This window comes from Sitodiplosis mosellana, unplaced genomic scaffold (genome assembly GCF_009176505.1).
Source record: "Sitodiplosis mosellana isolate CC-2019 unplaced genomic scaffold, AAFC_SMos_1.0 Smas_scaffold_6226, whole genome shotgun sequence".
Taxonomy (NCBI): domain Eukaryota; kingdom Metazoa; phylum Arthropoda; class Insecta; order Diptera; family Cecidomyiidae; genus Sitodiplosis; species Sitodiplosis mosellana.
This window is the reverse complement of record NW_022601467.1, coordinates 12,657,993-12,672,946: the sequence shown is the minus strand read 5'-3', so window position 1 is coordinate 12,672,946 and position 14,954 is coordinate 12,657,993. Positions and strand designations below refer to the sequence as shown.

General features: G+C 36.7%; 1 protein-coding gene across 1 annotated transcript; it reads left to right on the top strand.

Moving 5' to 3' along the window:
• The first annotated feature begins 3,653 nt into the window (after positions 1 to 3,653).
• Positions 3,654 to 4,567, top strand: LOC129579504 (uncharacterized). The gene is made up of 3 exons (XM_055469660.1): positions 3,654 to 3,798; positions 3,915 to 4,093; positions 4,182 to 4,567. The coding sequence occupies exons 1-3, from the start codon at positions 3,784 to 3,786 to the stop codon at positions 4,405 to 4,407; spliced, it is 420 nt and encodes a 139-aa protein (XP_055325635.1). The 5' UTR covers positions 3,654 to 3,783; the 3' UTR covers positions 4,408 to 4,567.
• Positions 4,568 to 14,954: the final 10,387 nt, after the last annotated feature.

Here is a 14,954-nt window from a genome sequence, read left to right as displayed (position 1 = left end):
CCATTTGCATTCGTCTTTCTCGCCCGTTCACACATTGGCTTGGATGAACAGAGATAGCAGAAGGCTATGGATATAGCAAGAGGGATAGAAAGAGATAAAAAGGTGCGCGGCTTTGAGTTCGGTCGTGTATTTGCATTGTCGTCATCACATATTTTCAATAAAATCTGCTCGGATATGTTGCTGATGTGCGCTGCATATCATATTTCATGCAATTTCAGCCCATTGATTAAGTTTCGCATGGGGATGCTTTAATATTTGTTGTTAATGTTATACGGTCATATATGCAAAGCGTGAGTATGTGTGTTTGTGTTTGTTAATGTGCGTGTATTAGATTAACATAATGGAGGAAAATATAGATTAAATGCAGAGAATTCCTTGATTCGAATTGTTCATACATGCAAATGGAAAAGAATTGGGCCAAAAACATGCAACTATGCACTATTTGACTTGACTTTTATCTTGAATGCGAACGCCAATAACGTGTTAATCGACATGTCACTTCTTGACACCTATTAAATGCGCCAACATAACTTTTAATTGCAAACCTATGTTTTATCTAACTCAACCGAATCCATAATGGCCCTACATTTTTCCAATCCGAATCATTAATGTGATTTTTCCAAACTCACTTTCGATTTTGCGATGATCAAATTCCTCCATTGATATCTTCGACTGAAGAAGACGACAGAATATCGCATGAACGTCGGCTTTTAAGTACAGTACAGGATACACTGTATAAGTTATGCAAATATTCAATGTCACATTTGTGCCGTGCTTTTTCTTTTTCGTTTATTTTTTACTTGAATAACAATGCGCGTTATGATTTCGTTTTCTTTATTTATATCAAATACATTCATGTATGCTATTTACCATTTGTTTGTGTGTGTCTTTTTCTATCTGTTGCCAAATCTCATTTTGGTACACAAACCGAAGGAGCGACGAGTTTTGAAATCCATTAAATAAACATTGCACACAATCTAACATATTGTGATGCGAAGACTCGGAATATGCATGAAAAGTAATAAGTGCAGAAAATAAATGGCAACACCAAGCAGACTACGGGAGCAGAAAACAAGACCGCAGAGCTTCGCTTCGCTCCGCTCTGCGTTCTTGAGTTTTTAATTACTTAATCTATTTTGTTGTTTCACAACAAACTATTTTTTGGCGCACTACATGAAATGTATTTCATCAAAGTAACTTTGAAGTAATATATAAGAAACAAATAAAATGTATGATAAAATATAGTTTGGAAAAATAAAAAAATTGTATGTCAATCTTTTATGTATATATGAAGTGTTATATATTAAATCTTCATTAGTGCACCGGTTTTAAATCAAATAAAGAATATGAGCATATAATTCAAATTCACCAACATTTGTTTGAGTAGTCAAACTTGACCGAGAAAAAAAAGCAGATTAGTAGCTCTACATTTCATGTAGTGCTAAAAAAACAGAGACGAAAACGAATCAAATAGAATGGAAATGAAAAAGAGCCAAAAAAACGAATGAAGACAGAATAAGATTGAAATGAAAATACACTCGCTTCCGTAACAGGTTTTCTCTCTTTCCCCCTCTTTCTCTCCATACAACGAGATAAAAACGCGTCAAATAAAGGCGGCTGTATGCTTTTTATCTGTGAACAAACACATAATATTCATAATGTTAAGCATTTGTTGCGCATATATACGTATGCCTGTGTGTGATCAGGAGAAGGCACCAGTGCACAAAAAACGCACCACTCAGAACACACAAAAAAGTGCCCGACACTTTTTTTCTGCTTCAAATGTGGGTTATGATGAAAAAATTATGTCAAAATTTTCATCGCCAAGCTATTGGCGGTGTCAGTTAGTGGAGCCTTTTCAAACGAACCATTTCATTTTCTTATGTGGCGTAATAAATAACATAATTCATTCGTTCATTCATTCAATCTCAATTTGGTTTATTATGACTTTTTTTCTATTCTTCATTCTCTTCATTCATTCTTTCTTTCGGTGTGCACCGCATACTCTTCATTTTTAAGAACCATTTTCTTTGTGTTTCCAGATAAAATGAGGAAATTGTTGCTCCGACCTACGAATGACATCGATTTTCCGTTCGTATTTCACACCATCCACCCCTCCCTCATCCACTCGATGCTGTCACTGTTCGTTTCGTTTTGTTTGCTTTATCTTATTTATCATAGAAATGGTGTTTGTGCATGATAACGAATGAAAGATGATGACATATAAATAAACGGTATGATTGAGGGTCAATTAAATTGTATTTTGTGTACTTTATTCGGTAGCGTTCGCATCGTTGATGCATGGTTCACCCAATAATTTGGTCCGATTAAATATGGTTCAAGTACTTTTTGCTGTGTGTGTGTGTGTGCTGCCGTACCCAAACAACTTCTCCACTCTCTCCACACCGAAAAAAAAGACAATGAACATTAGTTATCTTAACTTTCTCAATTTAATTGTTGTGGATAAAGTGGCAAGCAAGAAAATGTGCAGTGGCACTTTGCGCTACGACTTAATGTTCCTTGACCCAATAATTTTGTCAACACACGAGCGAGCTAAACATCCAAACACCGTATGCGACAAAATACCACGAACTCACACTAAAAATGAGCGAGCGAACGAACGAACGAACGAACGAACGAAACGTACATAGTAAATACCCAAATCGAATGCAATAATGAAAGTGTGGCGAATTTTCGAAGATGCTATAAATTCAAATGACATTTGATAAACGTAACTGAATTCCGTGTGATTTGGAAAAATTGCTTTTAGCATGCTTTGACACTCGACACTCACGTAAGCTTTATGGGGGGGATGCACTACTGTCGTTGCATGGGGCAAATTATTTTAAGCACTATTGACACAAATGTGACTTACTTTGGAAATCGAATGAAGGACAGGAAAAAAAGCGAACGAAGCGGAGTTTACCTCATCGCATACAAAATGCAGTTCATGTTTGCTTGGAACCATTTCGAATTAAGTTTCCGCCAACTGTAGGTGTCATTCAACTATAGCAAATATAGGTTGGGGCAACATTGTCAATATGTCCCTCTATTTTCACAGGATTGACACATTGATCCATTTTTTTCCCTGTCAAGTATAGGATCAACTATAGCAAAAATCCGATTTTCTCGGTCAAATTGATTTATTCTATGCACACACACAAGCGCCTTGAATTAGTATCTCCGTTCAATTTACATATTTATAACAATATGCAAATCTTAAGTCGATGGGCATTGGGGAAAAAAATATATATTCAAAATACATTGACTGTAAATTGGCTGAGTTATTTGGTTCACTCGTTTTATCCCTCATTCTTTTCCCTGTATTTGTCGTTGTTTTCTCGGGTAGATGGAAGATGGTAGGCCCAAAACAAAGGCCGTTTCGGTTCAAGGGATAAAATAAAAGTAAAAAGTTGATATAATCGAAAAATGAATATGTGTCTCACTGAGAGTAGACACACGTTAAATATAACCACAGCTGAGAATACTAATCAAACAGGACTTCGACTAAGATTCTTCTTACGTGTTTTTGTATTCGCTTCTTGTATACTCAGTGTGATCAGAGCCGGTCAGGTAATAAATATATGACCTATGACAAAACCTGTTTCTCCTCCATGCATCGCATCGATGATTTTAAATTTTTCTGTTCTTTCTGCCGTTGTATTTTGTCTTGCAATTTGCAATATCGGCACATTCGATTCAGTCTTTCGACGAGAACACTTCATCAAAACACATTTCGAGGACGGTACTCGCAGTTGTTGGTTATATAACAATTTATCCAAAATGAATTACTATTTTGTAAGCGTTTTAGACACTAAATAGTGTTTGTTTATTGTTTTGCTTTGTGCTTGTTAGTCAATAGTTGGGTTTATTTGAATATATTATTTGATCATAAAAGTAAATATTATTTAAAGTTTTCAGTGATATTCATGGCAACAACTGTTGTCCATTCTGCACCACTGGAATCAATTCCATCGGCAACGTCAACGTCAACATCAATACCAACAGAAGCGGCATATCTTCCACCAGTTGAAAGTCCACCAGAGATTAAATTTTACGAATATACACCATCCGATGGTGGATACACGTACAGGTAAAAGGAACTGATCATACAAGAAACATACATTTGTTACATAAAAGTACAATCAATTTAATTTCGTGGTAAATATTCTGTGATTTAGACTTTCGTTAACCAATTCTGTGTTTCGAGAGGAAACATTCGAAATCCGAGACAAGGGAACGCCAGAAGAAGAAACATTTGTGAATGGGCAGTACTGGTTCAAAGGCGATGATGGATATAAATACTACATCAAATATACTATCAATAATAATGGAGTTCATACCGAAATTGACCGGACACTTATTCATCGTATTCCACCGAGTACGCTGAAATCCCTGGTCGGCTAAAATGGTTGTACATCCAACATCTTCCTGCCCTTTCGTAAAATTCACAGTGATGGTGAATGTATTTGCTATTTCTTGTATGCAATTCGATTTTTTTTATTGTTTTGTAACTGAGAATAAATAAATGAATGTGTGAAGAACCATCGAGAAGAGAGGAAAAAATCGCAAACTGGTTTTTATTCAATAAGTGCGAGAATGAGACGAATATTGAGTCATCGACATAGTGATCACAGTGAAGGTCAACGGCACATTGAAAACGAGGTAAACAATCGACTGACTGTTGTATTTCTCTTTAATTGTCTTTGAGACGATTGAATGCTGCAGATCCACTCATTAGCTGATAATAATTTATCAAATAAATAGATATTTTTTGCTACGCAAGCTATGGCAAATGAATTCGTTCTTCAAACATTCGATGATCATTAATTTTAGGGAGAGAGACAGAGAGAGAAAGTAAAAAGCATATTTCTTTGACAGCATGTTACGTACAGTCTTAAAATTGTTTGTCTTAATTTGCTATTTGTATTGTAAGTGGTGCGCTCTTGTTATCGCCCCGTAATGGCTCCGGAATGGTCACATTCAATAATAATATGCACTTTAACTGTCACGACAAGTTTAATGATTACGGAACGAAAGTACAACAAACTGTGCAGCAAATTATAATGATAAGCTGTCTTGGCAAAATTGTTAACGAAAAATGAATTCTCTCGGCTTATTTTTCGGCACTCACACCATTTTGTTGTTGTTGTTGTTGTTGTTGTTGTTCGAGGGAAGTGCATGCAAGTTTCAAGAACCAGATGCCTGTTGTGTACTCTTCCATCCAATCAGAACACACACACACACAGACGAACCAAGACAATTCCCATGACAGTTTAATGAATGGAAATAAAAAAGTCAATTTCACTTTTTGATACTACTTTACGAATTATTATTTGCCGTCATCACAGTAGACAGACACAACAAACTTGTGACTCCTCCGTTCGAGTTGCAACAACTCAACGAACACTGTAAAATTGTCAACTGCAAACAATAGTAACATTCAAGTTGCTCTGTCTGATATGCACATTGCACACTGAGCCATGTTACATCTTTGACCTTAGCACCATGATGATGATGGTGTCATCTCTTGATTTCACCGATATCAACTGTCTGAAGATTTATCATCTTTTACTTCGGTCGGATTGGTGTGTGGCTTTGGTGTAACGTAAAAAGTTACACGCACCTGCTTCACCACATTTCGATTTAATTTGGATGCATTTTTGAAAATAAATTTTAAAACTCTGTAATATTAATAATAGTAATCATCGGGTATGGCTATGGTTCCAACTAACAAACTTTTTTATGAATGAATTTAACAAATTCCTTGGACAGTATACGGTGAATGAAAGTGTGACATAGGAAAAGGTATTTAACAGCTCATTCTCTGACATTCGAATAGAGGAAGAGAAAGGGGTTGAGAGAGAGAGAGAGAGAGAGAGAGAGAGAGAGAGAGAGAGCAGTGATATATTAAACATTTTGTAAAACAGACATTTTCAACTAATCTGAATAACGAAATAATTGAATTAAGGTGATTTGGTTTTGTGAAAGGTTCGACGATAATGAATATTTTGGATTTTCAGAGGATAAAAGTTTAACGGAGGCAACGGGATAAACGAACCATTTCCGAATCCTTTGTCTTTTCGCTTTGCTGCATATTCGTTTCCTCTATTTGCCAACGGTTGTATTCGATTCGGAAGCGGTCAGAATTCGGTTTTCCATCTTCGTAACTTCACCTCAAAAATTTGCTCAATACAAACGAATGGAGTGGGAAGCGTACAGGTTTTTTCGTTCCTCTTCTTCTCGTGTTCAATATACTTCTTCGAATTTATTCCCATCATGTGAACCCATTGGATTTGATTCGCCTCGTATAAATGGAAAATCGAATGAGCTTTGAAAAAAAAACAAAAGTCAACATATTTGACACGATTTAGAATTCTATTACAACACAAGGGTTAGGCATATTTTTGAATGTTGTTCATCAATGATTGCGATTCTGCTCGACCAATGTCTAGGAAACTGAAATGCCTCAATTCATTCTTGTTTTCCTTTTTATTCAGTTTTATCGGAATCTTATCTAGCTCTCTGCCGATACCTAAACCGATTTTTTCCAAACAAAAGAAAATGTACATGATATTTCCGAGAAAGGAGAGGCCTTGCTGCTCATTGTAAATGGATAAACATAAATGTGGTGAATCGCACGGTCTTCCCTCATATTTTGTTGGATTCTTTTTTTTACAAATGGCTACTGCCTTACAGAATACGTCATGAAAACTATATCAAAACCATTGCTTCAATGTAAATGGAATGGCGGATGGGATTCGATGAGCGAGCGAGTAAGTGGTTCGTGGTATACCAAGAATTGGACTAGCATAGTACTTTGACACGTGAATAATTCAAGAAAGTTGAGTAAATGAATAAATGAGATTGGGATCGCCAGCACCCGGTCAAATTGTCGGTTCGTCTAGACTATAGAGAATGTTTGGGAGATATTAATTCATATATATATATATAAAAAACCTCCCGCCATATACAATGTATGAGCTAAACGATAGTGTTTGCGTGGCGGTTAGAAAGAGCCTCCATTTATTCATTGTGTCACTTTATGCGAACAGTAACCAGAACAACCAAAATACCGACAATCGATCCCAACGAGAACAGCGTAAATTGGTTTCGTTTGTTCCTTGAACTTTTATTCAATCTATTTTTCTTTACAACTCCCTACAGCCTTTTGCTGAGATTGATAAGACAGCGAAATGAACAAATTCTTGCGCAGTCTTTTTGGTGGAAAAAAGAAAAATAGAACTTTGCAGCCATGAAATTTGGTTTTCTAATCAGTGATCGTTGTATTTCGTACGAAATGAACATAAATTAAACACTCGACCATTTAATTTTTCAACTTGGAATCAGAATCACTTTTTGCAAAAGATTTCATTTTTTTCTCTCTCTCTCTCCCAGAAGTCTATCGTTTTTCTAGCTCAAGGGAATTAGTGTCTGTCTCACATCAAGCGAATCACATGTTTTGAGTGAACGAGTTAGTGATGTTCGCTGTGTCGAAAGTTTTGGCTAGAGCCTTCATAGAGATGGTTCTACTACAAAATTTAAGCGTAGCTTTCTTTTTAGAGGAATATTATGATGAATTAATTCGTATTTCTAGTCAAACGAAAAATCTGCACTGTCGAACCATTGTGTCGAATAACGAACCTTTAATTGGCATATACAAGTAAATAAATCATCAATTTTTCTATATTCGTTCGTTGATGTTTAATCAATTATTCAAGCAAAGAGTCGGCGTATTCGACATGATGATGTCGACATGAATCGAACGAGTTCGAAAGCGTTGCGCTGTTGATGAAAGTTTGCTTGAGTCAACAATTTTGCTAATCTATTATTGAAGAGAACAATGAGAGTTATTTGGTTGTTGCTCTTGTTGTTGCTGTTGCTGTTGTTATTGTTGTTGTGTCATAATCATAAGTTCGTTGCTTGCCCTTTTTTTTCATTTCAAATAACAAATAAACGGTGAAGCCATTTTCTTCCAAGAATCGGGCTAGTACTTTGATGTTGAAATTATGTCGGATTGCTGATTATTCAGCGCCAAAAATTTATTAAATCACAAAAGTGATAACCAGCGATGTCTGCCATGAATAGAAATAGAAAAAGAGAGAGAGAGAAAGAGAGAGAGAAACAAAAATAAAGCAGAAAAACAAAACCATTAACTCGCAAAGCTTGCAGAAAACGGTGCTTAGTACGACGCAGACGTTAGAAACATCTGCAAACAGCATCTTTTGCTGATTTACAAACGCATCCAGTGTATTGACTAGACGAAGAAATCGATTTAATTTGAATAAATTTCAATTGATTTATATTCCGGAGCGTACATCAAATTCCAAATAAATTTCACACCGATCGAGAAATAAAAGCAGCGCAGTCAAATGCAAATATGATAAATGACTCGGTGACAGCGATTGGCGTGTTGGCCCAGAATGTTTGTTCAATTTAGTCATATTAACCGTTGACGTAATTCTGATTGGTTTCACAATGGTATTCCACCATTCATTGTGTAGCCAATTTTGAAAAGAGAAATGGCAATTTTTCTCCTTGCTCTTCTATGGAGTAGAGAAAATGAAAATAAATAAAGAAATCTGCCCGAACAACAACAACAACAACACAATGCTCGAGCGATTTTGATTTGGTCGGCCAAGAGATAGAGAGATGGAAGAGAATATATACATTTTTCATAATCATAAATGTTTAATGAGTTTGCACCTACAGCATCAACAATTCTGATTGGACACCTTATCAATGGGTAATAAATATTAGAGCTTTGTCGAGCAAACACATTGCAGGTAGCGGAACACAAGCGCAAGCATACGTCGTCCAATTCAAATATTCATCGGCGTGTGTGTGTGTGTGCGATAAAATGTTGCTGAAAAGGAAGCATCCCCTTGAATGCCTTCGAACGAGAGACAGTTAGCGGCGACATAATGACAACGGCAAACCTTCAAAAATATATTCATCTATCCATCCATCTATTTATGGATATACGACATGGTTGCGTCGGCATTTATTGCCGTTACCTGAAAACTTGGACAGATGATTGTTCAATTTGTCATTCATATTCGATTGAAATTTGCTTATGCCTCATTTATTTTCGAGGCTCAGAGACGAAATAAATCGCAAATAACAGCCACCGGTGTCAACAGCACAGTAAAGCAAAAAGGAAAAGAACGACAGAAAAAAAAATACCTCACACACACGCGCCAGAGAAATATATGGCAGAGCTGCTTTTCTGCGGGTGATTGTGGTTATTGAACTTCATCCCATTGTTTGCTATAGAATAAGCCATTGGAATCAATGCGCATCAAAAACTTCTCACAAACGATTCATGAATATTCGGTTTGATTGCGTTCAACCTTTTGTACCAACAACAACAACAACAAACGACAGAAGAGAGAGAGAGAGAGAGAGAGAGAGAGAGAGAGAGAGAGAGAGAGAATTAAAGAAAAAAACCGAAATGATACCGAAAGAAAAAGAAACGGAACCCACAATCGAAAAGAAAAACATTTGGCACACAACAAGATTTATCTGTGCTACTGTGAACTGACTCAATGAAAACCGGCACACAAACGTACACACACACACACGTGCACACATGGCCAATGATTTATTTAAGCATAGCAAGTCCTGTACCACATGTTTATGGAAAATTTATATATGTTATTTGTAGACTGAATGGTGTAAAAATGTATCTGCAAATGGAAATGATTTACGCGAGCCTAAATTTGAGTGAATGAGCCGCCGCCGCCGCCGTCACTTCAAACTATTTACCCAAACCATTGCCTGCCAGCCAACTTAAATACTAAATGCGGAAAATCAGTTTATTTGATCGCTTCAACTGAAAGGCAAATAAAAAGTTGCAGAAAGAAAAAGCGGCAGTAATTTTTTATGAATTTTCCCTTTTGCACATCTTTTCGTTTTATTTTGCTTTTTTTTCTTTCGTTCGTTCGTTCTCCTCGTTCTTTTCTTCCCTCAGTCAGCTTTCCACCATTTCAACATTCTTTCGGGGTGAAATGTGTGTATGACAAAAGAAAAGTTGAGATATACGGTGCGTCATTTATCAGTGTCAAGTATTTTATAACTTAACGAAATCGAAAAAAAGCGAAGTGTCACGAATGGGAATGAAATAAAAACGGAACCGCTGCGTGTAATATTCAAACGAGTATGCGAAAAACTTTACAAATTTCTGTGGAGCAGCTTTATGCATTCGAGCAATCAACCGATCTGCAGCGAAAGAGTGTGTGAAATGCTCATGTCATTTCAATCGTTTCTCGCCGTCACCACCGCTGCCGAAATCCCAGCCACCATCACTAACACTAAAACCATCTTATGCTAAGGGGTGGCTTTCACAAGGTCATACCAACCGAAATGCACTGTGACAAACAGCAGACATCCACGACAGCACAGTCTGATTGAGGACACATACATCAGAAAGCAAGAAAAAAAATTGTCCAATTAAATATTCTTAAATCGCTAATTAGAATTCGGTTTGCTTTTAATTTGTTTGTAATTGTTTGCGCTTTGATTTGAATGCGTTTTTCTGCTATGAGATGCGAAGTGGAATCGGTTATCAGAGACAGCAATATCGATTTAAATTTAGATTGAGTAGCTCAAATGGAAATCCCCCATTTCGACAGTTTTTTTTTGTTGGCAATAAATGAGGGCAGTCGGGGAAAAAAAGAAGAAATCGAAAACTTTTTGTATGTATCTAATGTCAACTATTTGTGATTTTCATTTAATTTTTTCCTTTTTTCTTCGAACAAATTTTTGGCGTTGTTTCATTCGTTCGTCGATTCATTTGCATGGGGTTTCAGCATTCTAGCACGAATTCAAATTTTCATCCGCTTCAAAAGTTTGCCGATCGGAATTTGTTTTTCATCGGTTTTGGTTTGCTTGTCCCAGGCACATACACATAGACACAACCAAAGATAAAGAAAGAATAATGCGTGCGTAAATAAGACCAAAAATATCCCTTGACATTGTCATCACTTGAATGGATGCGCTCGCTTCTTTCGTTCGATTTTTTTTTTATTATTATTGTGAATTATGAATCAAGTTACAAAGTTAACAATAGCAATGACGATCTTTTCACTTCAATTCACTCCCACAATCTCCATTGTTGTTGTAAATCATGCGCTTTCAGAAGCAATTTATGCGAAAATAATATAGAATTTTTTCTTATGGAGCCACTTGTGTAGTTGGCTGTTTGCAGCCGAAATTTCGTAGGACGAATCTATTTACAAAATACATAAATCTATTGTTTATATTGGATAAATTGGTCGCATCTTGGCATGACTTATCTCTATTCATGCTCCGTATGCATGTGGGTCAACGTCGCAAACACACACACACCCACACATACACGCACATTTGACTTGTAAATAATTCAAATTTTCCACCCGATTTAGATGACTCGCATGTCAAATTGATTTTATTTTTACCGATTTCACTCCTCATATTTCATCGCAACCCATATGCTTCCTCTGCGGTGAAACGAAGCCCGCCGCGTTGAACAGGCGAGATAGTGCACACATCATTAGCGAGAGCAGTACAGCACACTGTAATGCTCTCGCTCCAACACACATTGCAAGGCGCATAATACGAACTGAGCAAAGAAGCGTAGAGAGCCAACACACAGACACGCGCTTGTTACAACGATTGAGTTTGCACAGGACTGAGAACACTCAATCGTAGTAGCCATGCGTACTGGTGTGTGTTGGCTCTCTACGCTTCTATGCTCAGTTCGTATTATGCGCCTTGCAGTGTGTGTTGGAGCGAGAGGAGTACAGTGTGCTAATGATGTGTGCACTATATCGCCTGTTCAACGCGGCGGGCTTCGTTTCACCGCAGAGGAAGCAAATGGGAACAAGAAAATTGATTACTTTTCCGTGCCATAGATTCCACTTTAAATTGGAACATTCACATGACACCTACCCTATTCGCAATGTTTCCATCAGGATCATTTGAATATACATGAACCACTAAATGCATACCCAGTATTTATTGTTAATTACAAATGTCATGTTGTGTTATAATCTGTTGTCGTCGTATTTAACAGTGCTTTGGCTTATCGAAGCCCATGTACCATTCAAAATGTGGTTGTGTATGTGTGTGTGTGTGTGTGTGTGTGTTCCAATTCAACAGCGGCCATTAATTATTTCGATTTGGTTAAATCTGATGCGTAACCGGTGATTTTTTGTCAATGCTTCTCGAAGTGACGACGGTACATGCTTAAGCATGTTCAATCTCAATTGAGAATGATGAAATTTGTTACACATCCACCCATAATAATTACAATTTCTGAAAATAAATGTCCCGAATAACATGCACACGTTTCATATGTATATTCGATTAAGCACTGACATTTAGTTTGAGCACTTGCCAGCGCTCTTTTGTCCTCCTCTTTCTCTTTCTCTCTCGCTCTCTCTCTCTCTCACTCTTTGTCTTGCTTTATCTATCCATCTCCGCTTATCTATCTCTCGTGGCCACAGAGCCACCGCGTGCAGAGTACGAGAGACCAACCAAAATAAAATTAAAATACAAAGCACAAAACTAGCACAACCAGCTTGTTTTATTTCGAAGCCAATGCTTTCGAAATAAATTTTGTTATTCATCCGGAATTAGTGTGTGACTCTGCAGTAGTCTTAGTAGATGCGACAAGGATGTGTATGTGTATTAGATACTGCTGTGCTAGGTGGATGGACGTGAAATTTAAATCCGATAAAACCAAACAAAATGAATATTTGTATCAACGATTCTGATAGTGAGATGGTAATTTTAAAATCCATTTAAATCGCCTCGAAGCGCATGTTCGAATATCTGACGTTTAGACAAGTGAAAATAAAAGTAAACTAACGTTCCCATCTCTCTAGCCATTCAACTTGCTTGATACACACACACACACACTCACATATGTGCAAGAGCAATGACTTTGCTTCGGTAACATATTATATTTGAACACGAGCAATTACTAAATTTCCCACTATCTGCATAATTTTCAAGACCACACACACACACCAGCACACAAAAGCATGGTTTTGCTTCAATTTTCAAGCATCAGTAAATAATGCGTAAACTTTATTTTCAGTTATGGAGAATTAAATTACGGAAATGTTTCGGTCACTTCGAACGGTATTTAGCCAACAAAATTTATTTACATCGGTCCACCGAAATCCATAGAAATTGAGAACGAGCTTTCGAATGGATGTTTATACCAAGACAGCATTTCTGCCTTTCATAAGATTTCAAAAACCATTTAAATAACTGGGGATTTAACAGGAGAATGGTAATATTGATCTTTCAAGTAAGGCAAATCTAACATTCGTTCGTTCTTTTTCTTTTCCCAAATAACGCAATATCTGGAACCAAGGCGGATTACATTTTGCGAGTGAAATGAAGCGCTGCCGTATCAGCATTAAAGTTCCTTTTTACTTTGAACCCTTTTGCAATTCACTCCATTGTACGGAACGACCCTTCGAATTTCACATTGACATACACATCACACAGACAGACACAGAGAGAAAGAGACACTTCCATAGCGTGTGCGACAGTTTCAGCAGTCACATATTTCCCGTGTTGACATTAGAAAAATTGCCGATTTCCATTATTGAACAAATAATGCCAGTTCATGCATGTAATATCAGACGTATTGTTGTGTATGCTAGAGACAAAATTCGCGAACAAAAAACTGTTCAACGCTTTTCAATTGCCGGAAACACAATCCATTTTTCAAAAAAAAAAGCTCTTCAATGCCAAAGGGTAGATTAACAGTTTTATGTGGAACGACTTCTAACACACAATAATATTGCAATTAGATGTTTTCTTCTTCCGTTGCTCCACAGCCATTCGAAATGAAAATGTGACACACAAATGGGAAGCAGTCTATTACACGTTCACACGTCAAACTGGTCGAATACGATATTTTCAACGATTTATACAATTTGTATGCAATTCATTGCAAATGGCTATAATTTTGTTGTGTCAATTGATGTATCGACACAAACATTGGGAAAATTTTAATAGTGAACAGTAATAAACAGCCTGAAGATGTAATTTCAAATCGATCATGTAAGCGAATAGCATATCAAAGACATTCATATGTCATGGTTGTTTTTTCTCTTTTTTCCTGATGTTTATGTGTAATAAAATTAAAGTAAATGATCCATAAATGTGGTGGTAATGGATAGAACGAAGTAACAACCGATGGGTGTTACGATAAAATTATATATGATTGAACATCGCTTCATAACAATTGCTGTTGAACAAAATATACTTGAATGAAAATCATGTTCAATACAAAGTTAACTGCAAATTGGAAATACACATGTCTAGGGGGAAAACTGAGTAAATGAAAATATAAATATTGTAAATAATCGCATATTCTACCGAGTTTGGATCAATACGCTTCAATGCGTTTCAATGCGCTGAATAACTAGCTGCGAATGCATGCAAATATGGTCAATAAAATGTGCGTATTTGCAACTGTCATTCCTGCTCGCCACGAACGAGACGAAGCAACAGAAGAAAACAACAACAATAACACTACGGAACGCAGTGCAAATGCCTGTGAATATTTGTCAATACGTGTCAATGAAGTAAATATACCAATAGTTCTTTCCCCCTAGACACATGTTTGGTACTCGATTTGAATGACACACGAAAATAATCGAATGCTAACTAATATTGTTCCGGAATCCACCACATAACCGAAGAACAATAAGAATGGTTTTGCAATTGCTTCAATTTTATTTGCAAAATTCAGCGCCAAATGATGGACAATTGATGGAATAAATATTGAAAATAAAAGTCGATAAATGGAAATCATGCAATGGTTGTGAACTGATTTAAAAATCAAACACGTTTACGATTATCCCGAATTGTATTTCGGGTAGAGGCGATTGGTTCGTTTTGTTCTGTTTTCTCTCTCTCTCTCTCTCTCTCTCTCTCTCTCTCTCTCT